General features: G+C 43.3%; 2 protein-coding genes across 6 annotated transcripts in view; both read right to left on the reverse strand.

Moving 5' to 3' along the window:
- Positions 1-1,174: 1,174 nt before the first annotated feature.
- slc25a14 (solute carrier family 25 member 14) lies at positions 1,175-11,234 on the reverse strand. Of its 2 annotated transcripts, XM_083926426.1 has the most exons (9): positions 11,098-11,234; positions 10,032-10,136; positions 8,464-8,602; positions 7,692-7,786; positions 6,596-6,681; positions 6,393-6,488; positions 5,664-5,788; positions 4,685-4,898; positions 1,175-2,826 (listed from the first exon to the last, which is right to left on the reverse strand). In XM_083926426.1, the coding sequence occupies exons 2-9, from the start codon at positions 10,093-10,095 to the stop codon at positions 2,785-2,787; spliced, it is 861 nt and encodes a 286-aa protein (XP_083782552.1). In that variant the 5' UTR covers positions 10,096-10,136; positions 11,098-11,234; the 3' UTR covers positions 1,175-2,784. The 2 variants fall into 2 exon arrangements, with proteins under 2 accessions (XP_083782552.1, XP_083782551.1); XM_083926425.1 differs by lacking the exon at positions 11,098-11,234 and having other exon boundaries at positions 10,032-10,149.
- Positions 11,235-17,185: 5,951 nt separating this feature from the next.
- nipal4 (NIPA like domain containing 4) overlaps positions 17,186-23,408 on the reverse strand; it is a 12,429-nt gene continuing 6,206 nt past the window's right edge. For 2 of the 4 annotated variants that reach the window (XM_083926434.1, XM_083926431.1), the window contains 5 exons: positions 22,853-23,020; positions 21,692-21,771; positions 21,397-21,609; positions 18,494-21,105; positions 18,275-18,403 (listed from right to left, as the gene is read on the reverse strand). In XM_083926434.1, coding sequence (XP_083782560.1) covers positions 20,893-21,105; positions 21,397-21,609; positions 21,692-21,771; positions 22,853-23,020 — 674 coding nt within the window. In that variant the 3' untranslated portion in view covers positions 18,275-18,403; positions 18,494-20,892. Of the gene's footprint in view, positions 17,283-18,274; positions 21,106-21,396; positions 21,610-21,691; positions 21,772-22,852; positions 23,021-23,408 lie in introns of those variants that run through there. The other 2 variants (XM_083926433.1, XM_083926432.1) reach the window with 2 other exon arrangements.

Genomic DNA, 23,408 nt, shown 5'->3' on the forward strand with positions numbered 1-23,408 from the left:
CTGAAAACATCATTTCCTGCCTGTTGTCATTGATACACTGCCCTCTGGTGGACAGAAGAACACGTACAGCTTCATTTTGTCACCAATGTAGGTCTCACTGAAGGCTTTTAATGGTCAAAACGTTATTTATATTATTCGAAATGTATTCAAATATTAATATTAACAAACAAATGAATTTGGAACATGATTTTTGGGCAAAAGTCACATAAAAAAGATGAATTTGGACAAAACCAGAGCTGGTGATTGTTGGATTGTTTTTGCGTTAAAGAGGTAAAAACGCTAACGTCTCCGAACAAAGGCGTCATCTGTACACGCGGACACGGAGAGAACATATAAGACAAACGTGCACCTGTGTGTGAAAGGGTGTGAGCAGTGTGTACATGATGACATGTAACAAACAAACACACACCTTCATTGAAATAATAAAAATGAAGTTGAGAAAAGAAAAAACCTTTTGGTTGTTAAAGAATAAACGAGGCGCGTCGGAGGCTTTGGTTCGAATGTTTCAAGTCAAACTTCTTTGAGTCACAGACGATCGGAGTCCAAACCATAAAGAGAATAAAAACCTTATTTTGGGGGATTTCAGGTCCATTTAAAGATGAATTAAATAATTAAAGCACCGAACCGGCCAAAAACATACAAAATAGAAATAAATAACTCCAGAAATATGAAATGAAATGTTGTGGATTCATTACTTAAATGTGACATAAACTGATATTATCTTTGTTTATTTAACTTTGTAATAATTCCCTTATTTATTAACTTGGTTTAATTTTCCTACTCATGTATTTATTTAACTTTTATACATTTTTAAATTTATTTCAAATTTATTTCTAATGGATCTTTATTTTTTTCAAATTACTTTTTATATTTATTCATTTTAAAAATGTATTTATATTTTTTAATTTATATTTCTTTTTAGATTATTAAGCAAACGACGCGGCTGATGTTCAAACTGATTAAATTATGTAAAAAGAAAATAGTTCATGAATAAATGTAAAAAAACATTAAAACATAAATAAGTAAATAAAACAAATTACATTTAATATCTTTATATTAAAAAAACAAATACATATTATTTGAAATGTATTTTATTTTAATTTCAGTCGTTAAATATCATTTAAAAACATTTGTATTTATCTTCTTTATTTCTGTTTAATGTCAACGAGTGGGCTGTTATTCAAATAAAAATAAATAAAATAAATACATTTTAAATAAATAAATAAATATTAAACTATTTAGAAAAATATTTAAGAAATAAAAAAAATGTGTAAAATTAAATAGAAAATAAATAGTGGAATTAATACAATTGTAAATAAATAAGTAATATTTAAAAACAAAACATCTATTTATGTCACATTTAATCAATTCTAATTGATTTATACAATTATTTTCAGTAAATTTAATTTAAAGTATTAATTAAGTTCTGCAGTTATTTTGGACTTTGGCAGCTTGGGTCCATGTTCAGAGGCTTTACGACACTTTGAAAACGACGAGCGTCGTTTATAAAAGATCCGCAGCGTCGTTTTCTCTCAAAACAGAAACTTCATGTAACAGTTGTTTTAGTATTCGCACGATCTCTCATCTGACTCCGGCTGCATCCACACCACCACCTCTTCACAATCACTGCCACGGACCGTAAAGAACCACGGACAACATTATTTTAACAGCTTTAACTTTTAACCCATGATCTTTTTGTGCCTCCGCGTCTAGGAGCGGCACGCTCGCCGTCCACGGCCCGTTTGGGAGAGGTGGGCTTTAGTAAAGCACGTTTGCACGTGTACGAGCACGAGTGTGCGCACGTGTACGAGCACGAGGCCTACGGCGGTTCTGAGGTCATTTCCTGTGCGCCTGTTGGGACATAGAAAAAAGAAGGAGGGACCATGCGCGGACATTTCAAACAATGGCGGTGAAAGGTTCACGTTGGTGTGATGCGGAGGTGGAGTGTTTACTGCAGATTTGGTCGATGAAAAGATTCAAAAACAGTCGACAAGACGCACAAAAACTCCGAGGTCTACGGAAAGATCTGGAAACAAAGCCACGCATCGCCATGACGTCATCAATGCGTGTGACGTGTTACGGCGTGATGACGTATAGGCAGCAAGAAGCATTCTCCGAGGCCCAGGTAGTGTGAGTACAAACGGGCCTGGAGGGGGTGGCTGCTGTTGCCAGATTGGGTGTTTTTCCCACTCCATATGAAGCCTGTTTACGGCGTGTTTTAGCCGGGGTTTTCGAGCTCATATCATGCAGTTACTACGCATTCAAAAAAAACTGTGTCATTCATTTTAAAACGTCGATCACAAACATCGCAGCCATGCACGTCCTCAGGCTTATTCATGAACTCATCCCCATGTTTTTTCTGTGTGCGAATCCTGAACAAACAATCAAAAGTGTCATCAAAACAAAAAAAACACATCACAAGTTTCCACTCACCCGATCCACAGCGGGAAACTCTGTCTTTCCCAATCAGCTCAAGGAAATCAACACAAACTTTCAGTGGTCTGCTAAAACATTGAGCTGCCCGCGGAGTGCCTGCGGAGTGTCCGCGGAGGGCGAGAGCGACGCTCCTTAAAACAGTACGAGAACAGAACCAGCGAATAAATAAAAGACGTGGCAGAAGAAGAAGAAGAGGAAGAAGGAAACAGAGGGTTTGGATGAGTAACATCTGGATCAGTGGTGTCAGGAGTCTGAGGGAGTGTGAAGATACTGGTGCTGAATCTCCGGGCGCTGCCGTGCTCACAGCCCGTTCTACCCGACACAAAGTCCCACTTCCTGCCTCTGCGCTTAAAACGGGAGCTTCTTCAGCTGCTCGAAGGTGATGAAGAACTGAGGAGTGAGTTAAGGAAACAGTCACGATGCAGAGATGGTCACAGGTCACTTTCTGCAAGTCCAAGTCAAGTCTCTGAGGGCAGCAGCAAGTCCAAGTCAAGTCTCTGAGGGCAGCAGCAAGTCCAAGTCAAGTCTCTGAGGGCAGCAGCAAGTCCAAGTCAAGTCTCTGAGGGCAGCAGCAAGTTCAAGTCAAGTCTCTGAGGGCAGCAGCAAGGCCTGATCAAGTCTCTGAGGGCAGCAGCAAGGCCTGATCAAGTCTCTGAGGGCAGCAGCAAGTCCAAGTCAAGTCTCTGAGGGCAGCAGCAAGTCCAAGTCAAGTCTCTGAGGGCAGCAGCAAGTCCAAGTCAAGTCTCTGAGGGCAGCAGCAAGGCCTGATCAAGTCTCTGAGGGCAGCAGCAAGTCCAAGTCAAGTCTCTGAGGGCAGCAGCAAGGCCTGATCAAGTCTCTGAGGGCAGCAGCAAGTCCAAGTCAAGTCTCTGAGGGCAGCAGCAAGTCCAAGTCAAGTCTCTGAGGGCAGCAGCAAGTCCAAGTCAAGTCTCTGAGGGCAGCAGCAAGGCCTGATCAAGTCTCTGAGGGCAGCAGCAAGTCCAAGTCAAGTCTCTGAGGGCAGCAGCAAGTCCAAGTCAAGTCTCTGAGGGCAGCAGCAAGTCCAAGTCAAGTCTCTGAGGGCAGCAGCAAGTCCAAGTCAAGTCTCTGAGGGCAGCAGCAAGTCCAAGTCAAGTCTCTGAGGGCAGCAGCAAGTCCAAGTCAAGTCTCTGAGGGCAGCAGCAAGTCCAAGTCAAGTCTCTGAGGGCAGCAGCAAGGCCTGATCAAGTCTCTGAGGGCAGCAGCAAGTCCAAGTCAAGTCTCTGAGGGCAGCAGCAAGTCCTAATCACGTCTTTTATGCTTTTAATAAGTAATAACATAGAGTTAAAGTGTAGATATAGACATATAGACATCTGTTTGTAGATATTCTGACTGATATATTCATGATTATGGTGGATTTTGATGAATATTTGCTGCAATTTTTTCAATCTGTTATTGTTATTATTTACACACACACACAACACACACACACACACACACACACACGCACGCACGCACGCACACGCCTGAAATACACACAGATGCACAAACAGGAAAATTAATGGAGAGATGTCAGAGCGAGGGGGCTGCCAGTGACCAGCGCCCGAGCAGTTGGGGGTTCGGTGCCTTGCTCAACAGCACCTCTGCAGTGCCCAGGAGATGAACTGGCACCACTCCAGCCACCAGTCCACACTCCATTCATGGTCCACATGGGGACTCGAACCGACTACCCTCCGGTTTCCAGTGGAGTCACCTTTAGCTGACATTAATAACTAACGTGTATTTCTCCCAGTTTAACGGCGTTAGCAGCAGATGGAGGCAAGAAAACACTTTTTAGAAATGTGTAATTTAATGAACGCCGATCTAAAAATGAATCTCTCATAAAGCTAACATTAGCAACAAGCTAACATTAGCAACAAGCTAACATTAGCAACAAGCTAACGTTGATAGTTTCTGAATGAGTTTAACACAGATGTTGGATTCTGTGATTCTGTTGTGTCACTAATCAAACTGCAGCAGCCGACCGCGGTGAAGTTAGTTTGAAGTTGGAGATTCAGACGTGACCTGACTATCGGCAGATGACTTTCGTCCACCTTGACTCCGCCCAGCTCCGCTCAACCGTCTGGGATCGCTCCTTAGGAAAGTGACTCCAGGAGCGTTTTACAGATCCGGAGTTTTTTATGCGACTTAAGTGCGACTCCTTCCCACCTCTGCCGAACTCACACCAGTTTACACTTTTTTACAGACTTGCAGTTTTCCCGCGGACTAGAGCGTTCCGTAAAAAGGATACGATGATGTTCCACGGCCCCAGCCGCAGCCAGTTGGGCCAGAATCCTTTATAGAGCGCGAAGAAGCCCTCGTTCCTCCACGTCTGCATCACCCCGTCCAGTGTTCCCTTATACATGGGGGCTCCCGACGACACGCGCTGGTTCATCATACGGGTCCGCACCACGTCCACGGGGTTGGAGGCGAGCGCCCCCGCCAGGCCGCACGTGAAACTGGAACTGCACACACACACACACACACGAGGTTAACACTCGGGGCAGAAACAAAGGTGCTTTACTCAGAGTAGTTTTCATGATTAATCACTGGATTGTGATTTAAAAGAAGTAAGTAGAGATTTACAGATGAATATCGTAAGATTGATATTTCTTTTAGTCAGTAAGGGCGCCCTCCCACTGTGCGTGCGTCCCGTGCCCCGTGCTTTAGGGTCCTTGTCCCCCCCTCCAGGCCCGTTTGTACTCACACTACCTGGGCCTCGGAGAATGCTTCTTGCTGCCTATACGTCATCACGCCGTAACACGTCACACGCATTGATGACGTCATGGCGATGCGTGGCTTTGTTTACAGATCTTTCCGTAGACCTCAGAGTTTTTGTGCGTCTTGTCGACTGTTTTTGAATCTTTTCATCGACCAAATCTGCAGTAAACACTCCACCTCCGCATCACACCAACGTGAACCTTTCACCGCCATTGTTTGAAATGTCCGCGCATGGTCCCTCCTTCTTTTTTCTACGTCCCAACAGGCGCACAGGAAATGACCTCAGAACTGCTGTAGGTACAAAAGCCCACCTCTCCCAAACGGGCCGTGGACAGCAAGCTTGCCGCTCCTAGACGTGGTACGGTTGCACTCACACTGGTCAAAGGAACCAGACTTTAGCCGTGAAACGTGCTGGGGCACGGCACGGAGGAACAGTGGGAGTGTGACCTTAGAAGATAGTTAACGCACCAGTATGATAATCACACGACATTAAGGATGAATAAACTTACATGAAATGTGTCAGAATGGTGTCTCCCATGACGCCAGAGCGAAGGAGGTGCTTCTTTGTTATGTCGTAGACAGGAAGTTCCACTCCGACCACGATGGCTGCTCGCTGCGCTGTGGGGATGACGCCCTGAGGAGGAAGAGGATTTTAACACCGTCACAGGACGACAAACTCATGTCACCAGGTAAACCATGCCCTGCTTTAAGTGGAGTCTCCTCCTGTTGGACATTAGAGAGAATGCAGCTTTAAGTGGAGTCTCCTCCTGCTGGACATTAGAGAGAATGCAGCTTTAAGTGGAGTCTCCTCCTGCTGGACATTAGAGAGAATGCAGCTTTAAGTGGAGTCTCCTCCTGCTGGACATTAGAGAGAATGCAGCTTTAAGTGGAGTCTCCTCCTGCTGGACATTAGAGAGAATGCAGCTTTAAGTGGAGTCTCCCCCTGCTGGACATTAGAGAGAAAGCAGCTTTAAGTGGAGTCTCCTCCTGCTGGACATTAGAGAGAATGCAGCTTTAAGTGGAGTCTCCTCCTGCTGGACATTAGAGAGAATGCAGCTTTAAGTGGAGTCTCCCCCTGCTGGACATTAGAGAGAATGCAGCTTTAAGTGGAGTCTCCTCCTGCTGGACATTAGAGAGAATGCAGCTTTAAGTGGAGTCTCCTCCTGTTGGACATTAGAGAGAATGCAGCACTTGTTCGTTAAACATGTGTTGAGTTTAAACGGAGATCCAGCACTTACCCTCCACAGCCCTCTGGTGCCCTCCGTCTGGTAGATGTTCATGAAGTTGGACATCATGCTGCCCTGCAGGAGACTGCCCTGCGCCTGCATCCTGATCTGGAACACAAACAGAAAAAATGTGTTTCCATTAGGGTCGGATATCCAGGATTAAGGCGGTGAGTGTATATCTTGGTGTAAGTTTGGTCCCCCGAATGAGGAATCACCTTGAGGACGTCCGTGGGGTTGGCCAGAGACGAGGACAGGACTCCGGACACGACGCCACAGAAGACGTTGATGACCATGGTCTCGTCTGACGGGAGAGAGACATTATTTTAATCAAAAGCAGCAAAAATGCACAAATACGGAGGCCTGAAGCTGCCAAAAAACAAAAAAAACAAACAGTTGACCTTGGTATTATTATTAATATATTATGTTCCACGCCAAGACAGCAGCATAAACACAAGTTTCACATTTAAAACCAGAACGAAACACAACTAAACTTGATAAACAACAAAATAAAACATTAAAAATAAAGAAGCAGATCAGGCTGCAAATGTAAACAATGGATTTCTCTCCCTCTCTTTCTGTCTTCTCTCCATCTCCTCTCTCTCTCTTTTTCTCCTCTCTCTCCCTCTCTTCTTCTCCTCTCTCCCTCTCTTTCCGTCTCCTCTATCCCTCTCTTCTTCTCCTCTCTCCCTCTCTTTCCGTCTCCTCTATCCCTCTCTTCTTCTCCACCTCTCTCTCTTTCTGTCTCCTCTCTTTCTCTCAGTCTCCTCTATCCCTCTCTTCTCATCTCTTCTTCTCCACCTCTCTCTCTCCCTCTCTTTCCGTCTCCTCTTTCTCTCCATCTCCTCTTTCTCTCCGTCTCCTCTCTCCCTCCCTCTCTTCTTCAGATCAGTGCAGACCCATGTTGCCCTGGTTTGGAGGGTGCGTTCAGAGCGCTCTAACCCTGAACACGGACCCTGAACACGGACCCTGGGCTCGGACCCTGAACACAGACCCTGAACACGGACCCTGGGCTCTGACCCTGAACACGGACCCTGAACACGGACCCTGAACACAGACCCTGAACACGGACCCTGGGCTCTGACCCTGAACACGGACCCTGAACACGGACCCTGAACACAGACCCTGAACACGGACCCTGGGCTCTGACCCTGAACACGGACCCTGAACACGGACCCTGGGCTCGGACCCTGAACACAGACCCTGAACACGGACCCTGAACACGGACCCTGAACACGGACCCTGGGCTCGGACCCTGGGCACGGACCCTGAACACGGACCCTGGGCTCGGGGAACACCAGCTTTAACTCTCACCTTCAGGATGAGCGACAAACAGCCTCTTCAGAGAGTTGTACGTCCCGATCTTGATCGTCCCGTAGGAAGCTTGTCTCAGCAGAGCCGGGGAGATCCTGAAAGGTCAAACACGTTCATTACAAGACTCCTTTAGTGTGAGTTGGTTTCATCCTGGACTCTGTTTCCTCACAGAGTCCTGTTTTTTTTATGTTTAATGTTAAATGTGTTTAACGTCAGCGTCTTGGATGTGTTGTTTTTTTCACATGAGTGTGAAATAAATGTTTTAAAATTCCCATTTGATCCAGATTGTGATACGTCCGTCTTTCATCTGTCTCAGTGTCTCTACATCTGTTCCAAAAAGAAGATCCAAGCACTTTCAAGGTGCAATTTAATGCTTTTACAGTCCGTTACAGCTGCGGTTAACTGCATATTTATACACAGAACATACAGTAAACTTACTGTTGCACCTGTTCATCACATTGTCACTTTATATCATCACTGCATCACTTTATTGAGTTGTTCTGTAACTTAGTGCAGTAAGAAACGCTGCTACACTTTAACACTGTTCTCACTTCTTTACTTTGTACTTATTTTATTTAATCTACTGCTAAACTTCACGCTGCGTATTGTTGTTTATTGTATAAACCTGCGTTTAACCACAATGTCCGTTACACTCTGTCACATTTAGTTACTGTTAGATTTATTTGATGTTAGCTTTATTTTGATTTGAAAAATCGCTGCATTTTTACACAGAATCTGTTTGTTGGGAGCATAAAAAAACATGTCTCCCCACCCGGAGTACAGCGCCCGGATGCCCTCCTCCTTGCCGATCCTGAAGAGGGCGTGGAACATGCCTCTGTAGCGCACCTCCGTGTACTGGGACTGACCCTGGACCTGGAGCCGGGTCTTCGTCAGGTCGATAGGAAACGTCCCTGAGGATTAGAAATGAAGTCAAATGAGAATGAGGACACTTTAGGCTCCTAGAGGACACTTTAGCACACGTTTATGCTCCTAGAGGACACTTTACCACACGTTTATGCTCCTAGAGGACACTTTACCACATGTTTAGGCTCCTAGAGGACACTTTAGTACATGTTTAGGCTCCTAGAGGAGACTTTAGCACACATTTATGCTCCTAGAGGACACTTTAGCACACGTTTATGCTCCTAGAGGACACTTTAACACACGTTTATGCTCCTAGAGGACACTTTAACACACATTTTAGCTCCTAGAGGACACTTTAGCACACGTTTATGCTCCTAGAGGACACTTCAGCACACGTTTATGCTCCTAGAGGACACTTTAGCACACGTTTATGCTCCTAGAGGACACTTTAAAACACTCTTAATAAACTCTGGCTTCACTAACTACGTTGTTGCTGCTTTGTTGTGTGTAGGGACTCTTCTCATGCTGCTGCAGAGGTTTGCTGTTATTTTCAGCAGCATTAGTGGTTAAAAAAGACCTTTGAATGCCTTCACCGTGCTGCCCCGAGCTAATCACTGTTAGCCACATCCAGCTGTTAGCATCTCTCCTGGATTTCTACCTTAATAGTCGATACCGAAAAAAACTGTCTCCATGATTATTGGATGTATGCAAGTGCTGAAAAAAATGACCATGGGAGGCTTTTACGCAGGAATTTCACTTTAATCCTTTAGTAGTGACAGATCGGAATTGTCAGCTGAAATGTTTGCGTTTTTTCGGTGAATCGTATCGGCCGATGTGGGCTGCTGCGTTCTCGTCTTGATAGTTTTTTTTTTGTCACATTTTTTAAATTTAGACTCAAGACGTTTTTTTATCATCATTGGGTAATTATTATGATGGAAACTGAGGGAACAAAAGTCGTATCGGCTCAAGAAAATTGGCCAATGCTGATGAAAAAAATCCATATCTGTTGATCCGTTAGATGGTGGTGAATTTCACGTGCAAACACTGCAGACTCAATGCATTACAGTGTGAGTGCTTTATTATTTAGCCTTCTGGTTCTCATTACATCATTTTCCCCCCCATTGTCCTTAAAAATCATTGATTGAATATCAAAGAAACAATTTTTAGAACAAGGTTCCTTCATCAGGTTTAAAATACAAGAAATGAGAAAATTAAACGATGCACCGATGAGAAAAATCTCCCTGTTTTTCACAGCCAGTGTCTGGGAGTGTGGCCTTGGCCTGGAAAAGTTTGGGGACCCCGGCCTAATGTGCACCCAAGAGCTTACAAATGGATTCAGGTGGATGCGAAAATACTCCTGCAGATTTTTTTGCAAATAGGTGGAGATTAAAATCCTATTCTGCATATAGAGCATGCAATGCCATGGTTAATGCACACCACAGTTGGGGTCTGCATGTGGTGCATCACGTATCTTACCAAATTCTGCGACAATCGAGGCCATCCCTCCGTAGATGAACGGCTTCCAGTTCAGGTTGACCATCTCCGCGGAGCCGGCGGCCGCTTCCGCCTGCTGCAGCCCGGCTAGAATCAACAGCAGAGCGCCCAGACACAGGTCAACACAGGGCTGCAGCCTCACACAATACAACATGGCGAGAAACATGGAGAGACAACGATGCTACTGATCAGCGAGGCTCCTCAGCATCAGCATCCCCGCGTTACTGCGCCGGAGAGACACGAACACCGCGGACAGAGCCAGCGCTTCTGTTGTGGCGCTGCTATTGGCTGTCAGCTCAGTCAATCAAAGTTTCACTGATTCGATTGGCTGGAACGCACAGAAGTGGGCGGGGCATATCATGATTGACAGCAGAGAGAGCCGTCAAATCTGTTGCGGGGTTGCTATTGGCTGTGAGCTCAGTCAATCAAAGTGTTTAACTGATTCGATTGGCTGGTAAAGAGAGGCGGGAGGGGCTTACCACAAGTGACAGCGGAGAAATACGTCGTATCTGTTGCGGGATTGCTATTGGCTGTGAGCTCAGTCAATCAAAGTGTTTAACAAATTTGATTGGCTTGAACGCAGAGAAGTGGGAGGGGCATAACTATGAGTGACGGTTAGGTGAAAGCAGCAACAGTGTCACGGAAATTAAATTAAGTTATCTGTGATTGTTAATGTTCCTCGTGCGGCTGCTAAAATATAAGTATTTTAGTGTTGATGTTAAAAAAATAAAAATGTTTTTATTTGTTTCAGAAATCTGTTTCTGACGGTAAGCTGCTAGGCTAACGGCTAGGATAACAGTCAACTGTTTCTGACGTTTAGCTGCTAGGCTAAAGGCTAGGCTAACGGCCAACTGTTTCTGACGGTTAGCTGCTAGGCTAACGGCCAACTGTTTCTGACGGTTAGCTGCTAGGCTAACGGCCAACTGTTTCTGACGGTTAGCTGCTAGGCTAACGGCCAACTGTTTCGTACGGTTAGCTGCTATGCTAACGGCTAGTTTGAGCAGTTATCTAACTCGTTACCGTTACATTCAGCGGACACGTCACGTACCTGTTGGTGTCGGTAAAATCCCGAACCCGCTGTTTCACTCGGTTTCCATGACTTTATCACGCGGCTCGACTTTAATAAAGTCCACGCGCTGAAGTTGTCGCAGCTGTTAGCTTCGCATTTGAGCTAAAGTCAAACAGGAGCGCGCTTCTTCTCCCGGAGCTTTAACGGCAGCTCACACGCGCGCTGACGCGGCACCGCCATCTTGTGGAGACCCGTTAGTATGGAGGATCAAAGCTGACAAAATAATAAATAAATACATGAAAATAAATTAATTATTATGCAATTACGTGTACAAAAAATTACATAAATATATTATAATAATAATACTTTATAATTTATAAAATATTACATAAGTTAATAGTTGTTTTTTTTAATTTACCATTGTATTATTAATTATTCAATTCATTAACTCTCCTAATTTAATTGTCTTTTATTTATGTATTCATTTTTTAAATTATTTTATTCATTTTTTAATGTTTTTTTTAAATTTCTTTTTACATTATTAATAATTTATTTGAGTGACAGCATAAATGCATAGACATGTAAAAATATAGAAATTAATAAATACATTTTAAAATGAATAAATGTAAAATAAATATGTGCAAAAAATTAAAATATTAGTATAGTAAAATGTGTAGAAAATATAAAGAAATACTTTGTTCTTAAACTTTGATCTCCAGTTTTTATCCAATAAACACATCAAACCAGATGAATATAATTTTAATGTGTCCCTTTTAAATAAAAATTAAATTCCACATCATTGTGAAGGAAATATCTTTATTATTTACGTTGCTGGAAAAAAAAATCTAAGGACTGAACCTGACAGAAAAATAAATAAAATAAAAAATTAATAAATTTGTGCAAAAAAGAAAAATAATACATTAAAAAGTCATAAAAATAAATAAATTAATGGGGAAATGAAATGAATACAAAGGTGTACACGGTGTTCATGTCAAGTATTATTTTTGGTACATTTACTGGGATATTAATCTTTTATTAATTTCTCTTTGTTTTGGCAGATTCAGGTTTAAAGACCTCAGATGTGTGTGTGCTCTGTGGAGGCTGTTAATGCAGCGCAGAAGATTTAATGACATCAGAAATCTAAAGCACCTGGAGACAGGTTTCTAACGTTCCACCTCACACACACACACACACCTCACACACACCTCACTCACACCTCACACACACCTCACACACACCTCACACACACCTTGTGAAGTTACTGCGTAAAAAAATAAACTTTTTTCATCATCTTCTAAACTAAAGTCAGATAATTACAGAAAACCTCAAAGTCCAAGAGTGTTTTCTTCCTCTTCTGTCCGGTCGGGGATGCACGACTGCAGGACATGACCTCATACTTGGCAGTCGTGGCCACTGTAGCCGCCGTAGCAGGGCCGGAGTTATTGGTTTGAAGGCGGGGGGCCCTGTGGCTCAGAGGGTGGTGCGCAGCTGTCGAATGACACGCTGGTAAAGCTGCTGGACGACTGACACCAGATTCCTGAAGGGGAAATTAAAAAGTGAGGAAACAGAGAAACTCAGCCATAGCCGCGAGCGTGTTCCCGCCAAAACAGCCAGAGTGAACGTGATTGGCCGGCATCGTGTTGGCCAATCACGTTCATTTACAATATCGCTGCTCGCTGTTTGTAAATCACTCCATCAGGCAACGCCACGAAGAACGGCGGCAGATTCACGCAGTTTAGGTTTCACTGAGCTAATGTTAGCAAGGGGCTAACATTAGCAAGGAGCTAACATTAGCAAGGAGCTAACATTGACAAGCAGCTAAAATTAGCCAGCTTAGGTTTCACTGAGCTAACATTAGCAAGGAGTTAATATTAGCCAGCTTAGGTTTCACTGAGCTAACATTAGCAAGGTGTTAATATTAGCCGGCTTAGGTTTCACAGAGCTAACATTAGCAAGGAGCTAACATTAGCCAGCTTAGGTTTCACTGAGCTGACATTAGCAAGGAGCTAATATTAGCCAGCTTAGGTTTCACTGAGCTAACATTAGCAAGGAGCTAACATTAGCTATCTTAGGTTTCACTGAGCTAACATTAGAAAGGAGCTAATAAACTCGCAGAAAAGTTAGCGGTGGGTACGCTCTACGCCGTGGGCCGTGTTCTGGAGTTTTACCAAAAAGAGCAAACTCGGTCTCCTTCACTTTGTTAACGTCTACAAACTAAAGAGAGAAGGGTTCAAACTCACGGACTCACCGCGCTCCAACAGAGACGCAGTTGTTGCGGTTGGGGTGGAGGCAGAAGAGCGAGGCCACGCAGTAAACGCAGCACAGGAACACGGAGAGCAGCCGTCTCTTCAGGGACATCTTCCGTCTGTGAGCGGGAGAGAAACACGAGGAACGGGTCAAAAACAGCGTAAACGTTCGCTCCTGCAGCGTAAATAAATATATATTTCATTTTATCAGGACTTGTCTCCGTCACTTTCCCTCTGAACTAAACTTTCTTTATCGTCTTTACTACGATTTAAGATTTAAACAAACAACACTTATCAACAAACACGAAGAGTAAATATTAATACTTTGTTTTTATCCAATAAAAACATCAAACCAAGTTAAAACATGTGACCTGTGTCCCTTATAAATCAATATTAAATTCCACATCATTGTGAGAAATGTCTTTATTAATTTAATCAACAAATCGAATGAATAATTAATAATAAATGAAGTCAGGATTCCTCGACTGAGACAAGTTCGGGAAATTTAAAGAAATCTCTGATAGCGAGCGACACGCTAGCGTTCAGAGCTGAGCACAGCCGAACCAGCCGCTCTGCAGGGACTTCATTATGTGATGCTTTGGTTTTATTTAACATTAAAACAACATTTAAAGGTCAGAAATTACTAAGGGCGTACTCACACTGTCCTTCTGGCCGGGGCCAAAACCGTTTTTTCAGCTAAAGCCTAGAACCTTTAAGCAGTGTGAGTGGACCCGCTCCGCGCATAACTGCGGCCAGCGGACCGTCCACGGCCCGCTTGAAAGAGGTGGGCTTTAGCGGAGCCGTTTGCACGTGGACGAGCACGAGCACGAGCACGAGCATGAGCACGTGCACAAGCCCTACGGCAGTAGCGTTATGTGCGCCTGTTGGGACGTAGAAAAAAGAAGGAGGGACCATGCGCGGACATTTCAAACAATGGCGGTGAAAGGTTCACGTTGGTGTGATGCGGAGGTGGAGTGTTTACTGCAGATTTGGTCGATGAAAAGATTCAAAAACAGTCGACAAGACGCACAAAAACTCTGAGGTCTACGGAAAGATCTGGAAACAAAGCCACGCATCGCCATGACGTCATCAATGGGTGTGACGTGTTACGGTGTGATGACGTATAGGCAGCAAGAAGCATTCTCCGAGGCCCAGGTAGTGTGAGTACAAACGGGCCTGGAGGGGGGGACAAGGGCCCTAAAGCACGGGGCACGGGACGGAGGAACAGTGGGAGGGCGCCCTAAAGCATGAAAGGTCCTCTATTAAAGAACGTATTTTTCTCCGGAAACTGTTGCACAAGTTGGACGTACGTGCACGCGTCATCGACCAAACTAAAGCAAACGAATGATTCACTTCATCTCGTTCAAACTGAGCTCCCGTGCGTTCTGCAGCGTTATTAAAAACTCTCTTTTAATAAACTCTGGAAATGTTTGGAAAGTGTTTGAATGTGACTTTAGTTAAAGCTGCAGAAACCCCGCGTACATTCAGACACTTTCTCTGGTCACGTTTGGATCCATTAACTGATTTAATGTTATTTTTGTTTCTATAAAATCACATGAATTCATCCATGAAGTCGTGTTTTTATTTTAGTTTTCATCAGAAAAAGTTGTTTTCAGCCTCTGAAACCTGGAAATCTCTGATTTTCTCTGTTTGATTTCACTTTAAACTGAATATTTTTAACATTTAAAGAGATTTTTTACCACGTTGGGACATTTTCTAAGAAACAAATCAAACACTGACTTTGGTAATCCACTGTAATGGACTTTACTATGAGAGGAGCTGGTACAGGGGCCAGTAGGTAAGTCTTTAAAACACTCTTTAATAAACTCTGGCTTCACTTTCTACGCTGATGACGCTTTGTTGTGTGTGTAGGGACTCTTCTCATGCTGCTGCAGAGGTTTGCTGTTATTTTCAGCAGCATTAGTGGTTAAAAAAGACCTTTGAATGCCTTCAGTGTTAGCTAACAGTGCCAGGTGTTGTAGCGACTCTCTTGGATTTCTCCGTAAATCGTTCTCGACGGCTTCTTTAAAGACTGAATTTGCCGGAAAAGACCCTGGGATGATGTTACACATGAATAATAACGCGCTCTTCTGCTTCGTACGCTCACTGTTAAATGTGCTTGTTGGAAGTCTCTCTGCACAAACGCGTCGGCTGAATGTGAAGTGATGAAGCATCGACACATTTAGCATAAACCCGAGTTTGTAGGACATTAAACAGACTTCACCCTCTCAGCTGTCGAGCGTAAAACGTCTGCGTGAAGTCGGACTGAGCCTGCGTGCGACTACAGCGTTGATGACGTCGATGTATGAAAACGGGAGAACACAAACCTGCGACGGCGAAGAAGGAGAAGCGTGATTTACACAAAGACGGCAACGAAAACATCGAACTGGAGAGACGAAGATGTTCAGGAGCTTCTGTCTGGGTCTGAACAAGCGTCTACGCAGAACACCGCGTCACCATTATGACATCACCATTATGACCTCATCACCATTATGACCTGGTCACGATTATGACCTCATCACGATTATGACCTCGTCACGATTATGACCTCGTCACGATTATGACCTCGTCACCATTATGACCTCGTCACCATTATGACCTTGTCACGATTATGACCTCGTCACCATTATGACCTCGTCACCATTATGACCTCGTCACGATTATGACCTCATCATGATTATGACCTTGTCACGATTATGACCTCGTCACCATTATGACCTTGTCACGATTATGACCTCGTCACCATTATGACCTCGTCACCATTATGACCGCGTCACCATTATGACCTTGTCACGATTATGACCTCATCATGATTATGACCTTGTCACGATTATGACCTCGTCACCATTATGACCTCATCACCATTATGACCTCGTCACGATTATGACCTCGTCACCATTATGACCTTGTCACCATTATGACCTCGTCACCATTATGACCTCATCACGATTATGACCTCGTCACGATTATGACCTCGTCACGATTATGACCTCATCACGATTATGACCTTGTCACGATTATGACCTCGTCACCATTATGACCTCGTCACCATTATGACCTTGTCACGATTATGACCTCGTCACCATTATGACCTTGTCACGATTATGACCTCGTCACCATTATGACCTCGTCACGATTATGACCGCGTCACCATTATGACCTTGTCACGATTATGACCTCGTCACCATTATGACCTCGTCACGATTATGACCGCGTCACCATTATGACCTTGTCACGATTATGACCTCGTCACCATTATGACCTCGTCACGATTATGACCGCGTCACCATTATGACCTCGTCACCATTATGACCTCATCACCATTATGACCTCGTCTCGATTATGACCTCATCACGATTATGACCTCGTCACGATTATGACCGCGTCACCATTATGACCTCATCACGATTATGACCTCGTCACGATTATGACCTCGTCACCATTATGACCTCGTCACCATTATGACCTCGTCACCATTATGACCTGGTCACGATTATGACCTCGTCACCATTATGACCTCGTCACCATTATGACCTCATCACCATTATGACCTCGTCTCGATTATGACCTCATCACGATTATGACCTCGTCACCATTATGACCTCATCACCATTATGACCTCATCACCATTATGACCTCGTCACGATTATGACCTGGGTTATATACGAGTGAATCAGCCTGAAACACAACAGGAAACAGGAAGCCGTGTTTAAACGCCACCCTCACCTTGACGATCCCGTTGAGAAGAACTCTTTCCTGACGCAGTGAACCTCCACAAACTCCTCACTTTGGTTAAAAAAAACCTCCGCGGCTTCTTCCCAGGCCCAGGTGGAGTTACGGGAACTGGTGGCAGCAGATGGAGGCCGGCGTTGGCGTTGGCGTTGGCGTTGGTGAGGTGGAGGTGAACGCAGGAAACCCCGGCTCCCTGGGTGCTGCTGGGCACGATTACTGCTGACGCACGCTTTGTTTTGAAAGGTCCTGAAAGGTCCAGCAGGGGTGAATAACATTCCTACAGAGTGTGTGTGTGTGTGTGCGTGTGTGTGTGTGTGTGTGCGTGTGTGTGTGAGAGTGTGTGTGTGTGTGTGTTGGAGCTCTTTTGGGGAGGGAGGGCTCATAGTACCATATCACCCGACTAGACCGCTGCGCTCTGAGAATGACGACTAAAGGTGACGGTTAAGTTTAGACGACTAAAGGTGACGGTTAAGTTTAGACGACTAAAGGAGACGGTTAAGTTTAGACGACTAAAGGAGACGGTTAAGTTTAGACGACTGTTGATTGTGAATAATAGTTAGTGGTCTTTATTAACTACTTTAATCTTTCACAATAAATCATCTATTAGTCGATTATATTTTGTTTTAATAAAAAAAGTACATTTATTAAACGAAGCGCACGAAAAGCACAAGAAAAAATCAGAAAATGGAAAAACTCCAGTTCAGAGTTTGAGTAAATGAAGAAGAACAAAAGAGAAAATGACTTAATTCAACATTTTCTTTATTGAAACAACGTTAAAAACAAAAAGATGCTTTAAAACAGGAAGTAAAGAGTTTAACTTCAGCATCAAACATCGCTCAGTGCCAACAAACAGGAAGTCATTACAACTTTACTCCGGTAACCTCCACAGGAAGCACCAGGTCCACTGCTTCCTCCTGACCCTTCACAATAAAAGCCCCAGACTGCGTAACTGTGTAATGAACGTTTGAATATTTACAGGAGAGAATTTCACAAGTTCGCTCCTCCGCTGTGAGAAGGAAAACAGATTTTACAGCGTTTATTTCAGCGAATCACGACGCATTTCATCGTGTCACGTGACTGAGGCTCCGCCCACACAGCTACGTATTTCACTTTCAAGCCAAACATGCGTCCACTCGGCGTCAGATTGTTCGTAGTTCCTCTGCGGTGCAAAATCCCGGACGTAGAAGTTGAAAAGTCGGAGCTTTATTTAAAATACTTTGTTTCGTGTGAAGTTTGAACTCAGACAGGAAGTGACAACAATGAAAATATAACAAAAAAAATAAACAAGCTCATACAAAACTAACGTTAGCTCAGTGGAACCTAAGCTGGCTAACGTTAACTTCTTGCTAACGTTAGCTCAGTGGAACCTAAGCTGGCTAACGTTAGTTCAGTGGAACCTAAGCTGGCTAACGTTAGCTCAGTGGAACCTAAGCTGGCTAACGTTAGCTCAGTGGAACCTAAGCTGGCTAACGTTAGTTCAGTGGAACCTAAGATGGCTGACGTTAGCTTCTTGCTAACGTTAAAAATGATTGTGGACTGAGGCCCTGTTTACATTTCAAGTGTTTCACATCAAGATTAAAAAAAAAACACCTTCAGTCACAACAAATGTCTAAAGTCTCTTCATGAACTCAGACAGGAAGTGACAACAATGAAAATAACAAAATAAAATAAACAAGCTCATAAAAAAACAAACGTCGGTCTGGGGAACTTCTGGTTTGACGGCGATTAACTCAACTTTTGAAATGTTTGGTTAAAAGTCACATTTATAGAAAAATACCAAGAAAAAATAAAAACAAAGACATAAAAAACATTTGCTGGGTGGAAAAACAACAGTGAGTTCAAAGGGAAGTGGAAATATTCAACATTTGAAGTTCGTAAAGTCACAAAATGTGTTTGAAGTCTTTTGAAATGATGTGAAAAAAGAATAATGTTAGTTAATAAACCTGCTGATAGTCTGTATTTCAACAGCACTCACCAAAACATCAACAATAATAATAATAATAATAATAATAACTGATTGTTTGGGGCATTTTCTTAATTAATCGTTTGATTCATAAAATGTCATAAAATAGTGAAAATATTGAGTTTAATTTTGATTTCAAACCAAGAAAAGGCTGAAAAAGATTTGACGTTTTAACCATTAATCGATTATGAAAATATTTTCTCTTTTATATCAAATTAAACTGAAATCTTTGAGACGTTTTTCACTGTTTTCTGACCTTTGATTATGAAAGTGTGAATAATAATATTTGAAATATTCAGTGAAATTAAACATTTGTTCTGATTGGTCCAAAGTCTTGAAATCTGTTACGGACAAATATGGAAGAGAACAGCTTTGACGTGTTTAAAGGACATAAAAACGAACACTTTTAATATTAAAAGTCAGAATTTTTAGACGCTAACGTCGTCAGTAACATTCTCGGTTTTCGCTGGATAAAATTTTGCTCGTGAAGCATAAAAACATCAGTCCGGTCGCTGCAGAGAGGAAACACTGACATGGGGAATATAGTGCTGTTAGCTGCAAATGTTAGCTACTGTTAGCACGCTGCTAATGCAGATGAATTGCTATCTAGCTGACCTAGCAACATCCTGTCTTGAGTGGATAACGTCAGCTGATTCGTCCAGACTCTCCTGGCTCGCTCAGCGTTTGTAAACGACTTAATCCAGATGCCAGATCCTTGCAGTGTAGCTAAGTTACAGCTAACTGGCTAACATTAGCTTGTTGCTAACGTTAGCTCAGAGGAACCTAAGCTGGCAAACGTTACCTTCTTGCTAACGTTAGCTCATTGCAACCTAAGCTGGCTAACGTTAGCTTGTTACTAATGTAAGCTCAATGGAACCTCAGCTAGCTAACGTTAACTTCTTGCGAACGTTATCTCATTGGAACCTCAGCTAGCTAACGTTAACTTCTTGCAAACGTTTACATTTCAAGTGTTTCACATCTGGAAAACATCAAGATTTAAAAAAAACTTTCAGTTACAACAAATGTCTAATGTCTCTCTGTAGCAATTTAGTCGTTTTGTGTCTCTTTGTAGTTGTTTTGTGTTTCTTTGCAGTAGTTTTGTGTCTCTTTGTAGTTGTTTTGTGTCTCTTTGTGGTTGTTTTGTGTCTCTTTGTGGTTGTTTTGTGTCTCTTTGTAGTTGTTTTGTGTCTCTTTGTAGTTGTTTTGTGTCTCTTTGTGGTTGATTTGTGTCTCTTTGTAGTTGTTTTGTGTCTCTTTGTAGTTGTTTTGTGTCTCTTTGTAGTTGTTTTGTGTCTCTTTGCAGTTGTTTTGTGTCTCTTTGCAGTTGTTTTGTGTCTCTTTGTAGTAGTTTTGTGTCTCTTTGTAGTTGTTTTGTGTCTCTTTGTAGTTGTTTTGTGTCTCTTTGCAGTTGTTTTGTGTCTCTTTGTAGTTGTTTTGTGTCTCTTTGTAGTCGTTTTGTGTCTCTTTGTAGTTGTTTTGTGTCTCTTCGTAGTTGTTTTGTGTCTCTGTAGTTGTTTTGTGTCTCTTTGTAGTCGTTTTGTGTCTCTTTGTAGTTGTTTTGTGTCTCTTTGTAGTTGTTTTGTGTTTCTTTGTAGTTGTTTTGTGTCTCTTTGCAGAGACAGTTTGAACAACATGAATGCCGTCGGTGTTAAAAACCTCTTTGAGGTGTTTTTGACGCGTATGAAGCGACTGAGGGTGAACTCAGAGTCGCCCTCTGGTTTCGTCGGTTCAGGTAAATGTGATTTGTGTGAAAGTCGATGGACCTCGATGAACGGGAACGCCGTCGAAGAAGAGGCGGTTTTAAAAAGTGCACGTACAGTGTGAGTGAGAGCGAGGACGACAGCACGGACCCGTCTGAACTACAAACCTCTCTCTCTTCTTCTTCTGTCTCTCTCAGCTGATGATGAAGACTCTCGGCCCTTCGTCTCTCATGGGAGGAAGACTCTCTATCACCATGTTGTCCATCAGTCCGTATTTATCCTCTTTCTTGTTCCAGCTTCCTCCTCCTGCTGCTGCTGCTGCTCCTCCATTGGCTGAAACCTCCTCTGTAAGCCCCTCCCCCTCCGCCGGCGGGGACAGCTGACTGGTCAGCTGCTTCATCGTCACCTGAAAGACAATGGTTTTATTCTTGTATCACCTGTGTCTATGTGTTGCCCTACAAGCCCTGAAACCTGGACCGCTTTGAGGTGCAGCAAACTGCAGATGGAAAACAGCAGCCAATCGGTGACTTGAGATCATTTCTCCGCGCCTGTAACACATGAACTCCGGGACGCAGCGTGGTGTGTGAAGAAGACGAAGACGACAGCTGGTCAGGAAACCGTAATCATTGGTAACACCAGAAGAAGTTAAGTTCACATATGTATAACACTTTGATGTTGAGGGGGAGGGGCCACCAACCTGCAGCTCTTTGAAGAGGTGGAGCATGGCCACGCCCACCACGATGACCAGGAAGGCTCCCAGCGTCGTGACCACGTCCACGGCCGACATGCTCCTCCACTCCTGGAAGAGGATGATGGAGGTGGACAGAACCACGGTGGTGAAGAGGACGTAGTAGATGGGGTAGACCAGCAGGGTGTTGAAGGTGTCCAGAGCCTTGTTCAGGTAGTTCACCTGCAGACAGACACACAGGTGAGAGGAGTCCTTCTGTGAGACCGCCCGACGCTACCGAGAGGACGCCAACGTCGCAGCTCACCTGTGTTACTATGGAGACGATGAGAGTGAAGAGCAGGATCCAGGTGAGAGGACGAGCGAGCACTGAAACATCAGAAAACACTGCAGAGAGAGAGAGAGGAGTGTTTAAACGTCCTGTTGCTTAAACCTAAACTTAACCAGCTAGTTTTGTTGCTTAAACTTAAACTTAACCAGCTACTTTTGTTGCTTAAACTTAAACTTAACCAGCTAGTTTTGTTGCCTAAACATAAACTTAAGCAGCTAGTTTTGTTGCCTAAACTTAAACTTAACCAGCTAGTTTTGTTGCCTAAACTTAAACTTAACCAGCTAGTTTTGTTGCCTAAACCTAAACTTAACCAGCTAGTTTTGTTGCTTAAACTTAAACTTAACCAGCTAGTTTTGTTGCTTAAACTTAACAAGCTACTTTTGTTGCCTAAACATAAACTTAACCAGCTAGTTTTGTTGCCTAAACCTAAACTTAACCAGCTAGTTTTGTTGCCTAAACTTAAACTTAACCAGCTAATTTTGTTGCTTAAACCTAAACTTAACCAGCTAGTTTTGTTGCCTAAACCTAAACTTAACCAGCTAGTGTTATTGCTCAAACTTAACCAGCTAGTTTTGTTCCCTAAACCTAAACTTAACCAGCTAGTTTTGTTGCCTAAACATAAACTTAACCAGCTAGTTTTGTTCCCTAAACCTAAACTTAACCAGCTAGTTTTGTTGCCTAAACATAAACTTAACCAGCTAGTTTTGTTGCCTAAACTTAAACTTAACCAGCTAGTTTTGTTGCCTAAACCTAAACTTAACCAGCTAGCTTTGTTGCCTAAACCTAAACTTAACCAGCTAGTTTTGTTGCCTAAACCTAAACTTAACCAGCTAGTTTTGTTGCTTAAACCTAAACTTAACAAGCTAGTTTTGTTGCCTAAACCTTAACTTAACCAGCTAGTTTTGTTGCCTAAACCTAAACTTAACCAGCTAGCTTTGTTGCCTAAACTTAAACATAACCAGCTAGTTTATCTTAAGCAGCTAAACCTAGCACTTTTATTTTTAAACCAAAGAAACATTGATGAATCGATAACAAAAACAATCGTTAGTTCGAGAATAAGCCTCACAGGAAAGAGTACGAGTTATTTTCTATATTAATTTACGTGTAAAAACATGGCGCTGGTATTTTGTCTCTCACCGGTGTTGATGGCGATGGCGAGGCCTTTCACGGAGGCCACGGTGAAGGCTCCGAGCAGCGAGCAGATGCTGACGTAGATGAGGATGTTGGAGCGACCGAACCGAGGAGAGAAATACGCCACGAGCACGGCGCACATCAGCAACACCACCGACACGTACACCAGAAATCCTGTTCCACACAAGAGACGCAGAAATTCAACACGATATGAATATGAACTCCACTTTGTTGAGTCATATTGATACCTATCATGTCTGTGCAGCAGCTAGTTAGCTTAGCATAAAGACTGAAAACAGAGGGAAACAGCTAGCCTGTCCAAAGGGGATTAAATCACTAGATGCTAATACCCACTAGCCATGTTGACGGTATCATGCTACGACTGCGTGTGAATGTAGCGACACTTCCTACTGTGAGAAAACAGGAAATAAATACAATATAAACTAAAAACTGCACGATCCAACATGTTTCAGCAGGAATGTGATCTGAAATGACAACAACAGACGAGTTTACACAAACTGCTGCACGTAGCTGCTACATGCTAACGTCAGGGAAAGCTGCG

The sequence above is a fragment of the Echiichthys vipera genome, assembly GCF_963691815.1.
Source record: "Echiichthys vipera genome assembly, chromosome: 14".
NCBI lineage: Eukaryota > Metazoa > Chordata > Actinopteri > Perciformes > Trachinidae > Echiichthys > Echiichthys vipera.

Coding starts and splice junctions, on each gene's coding strand:
- slc25a14 (XM_083926426.1), bottom strand. CDS start 10,095: ATGGTCAACCTGAACTGGAAGCCGTTCATCTACGGAGGGATGGCCTCG. Junction 6,682..7,691: donor GTTTGTCGCTCATCCTGAAG/GTGAGAGTTAAA, acceptor CTCTCCCGTCAG/ACGAGACCATGGTCATCAAC. Junction 2,827..4,684: donor TGGGGCCGTGGAACATCATC/GTATCCTTTTTA, acceptor CTCACTCCTCAG/TTCTTCATCACCTTCGAGCA.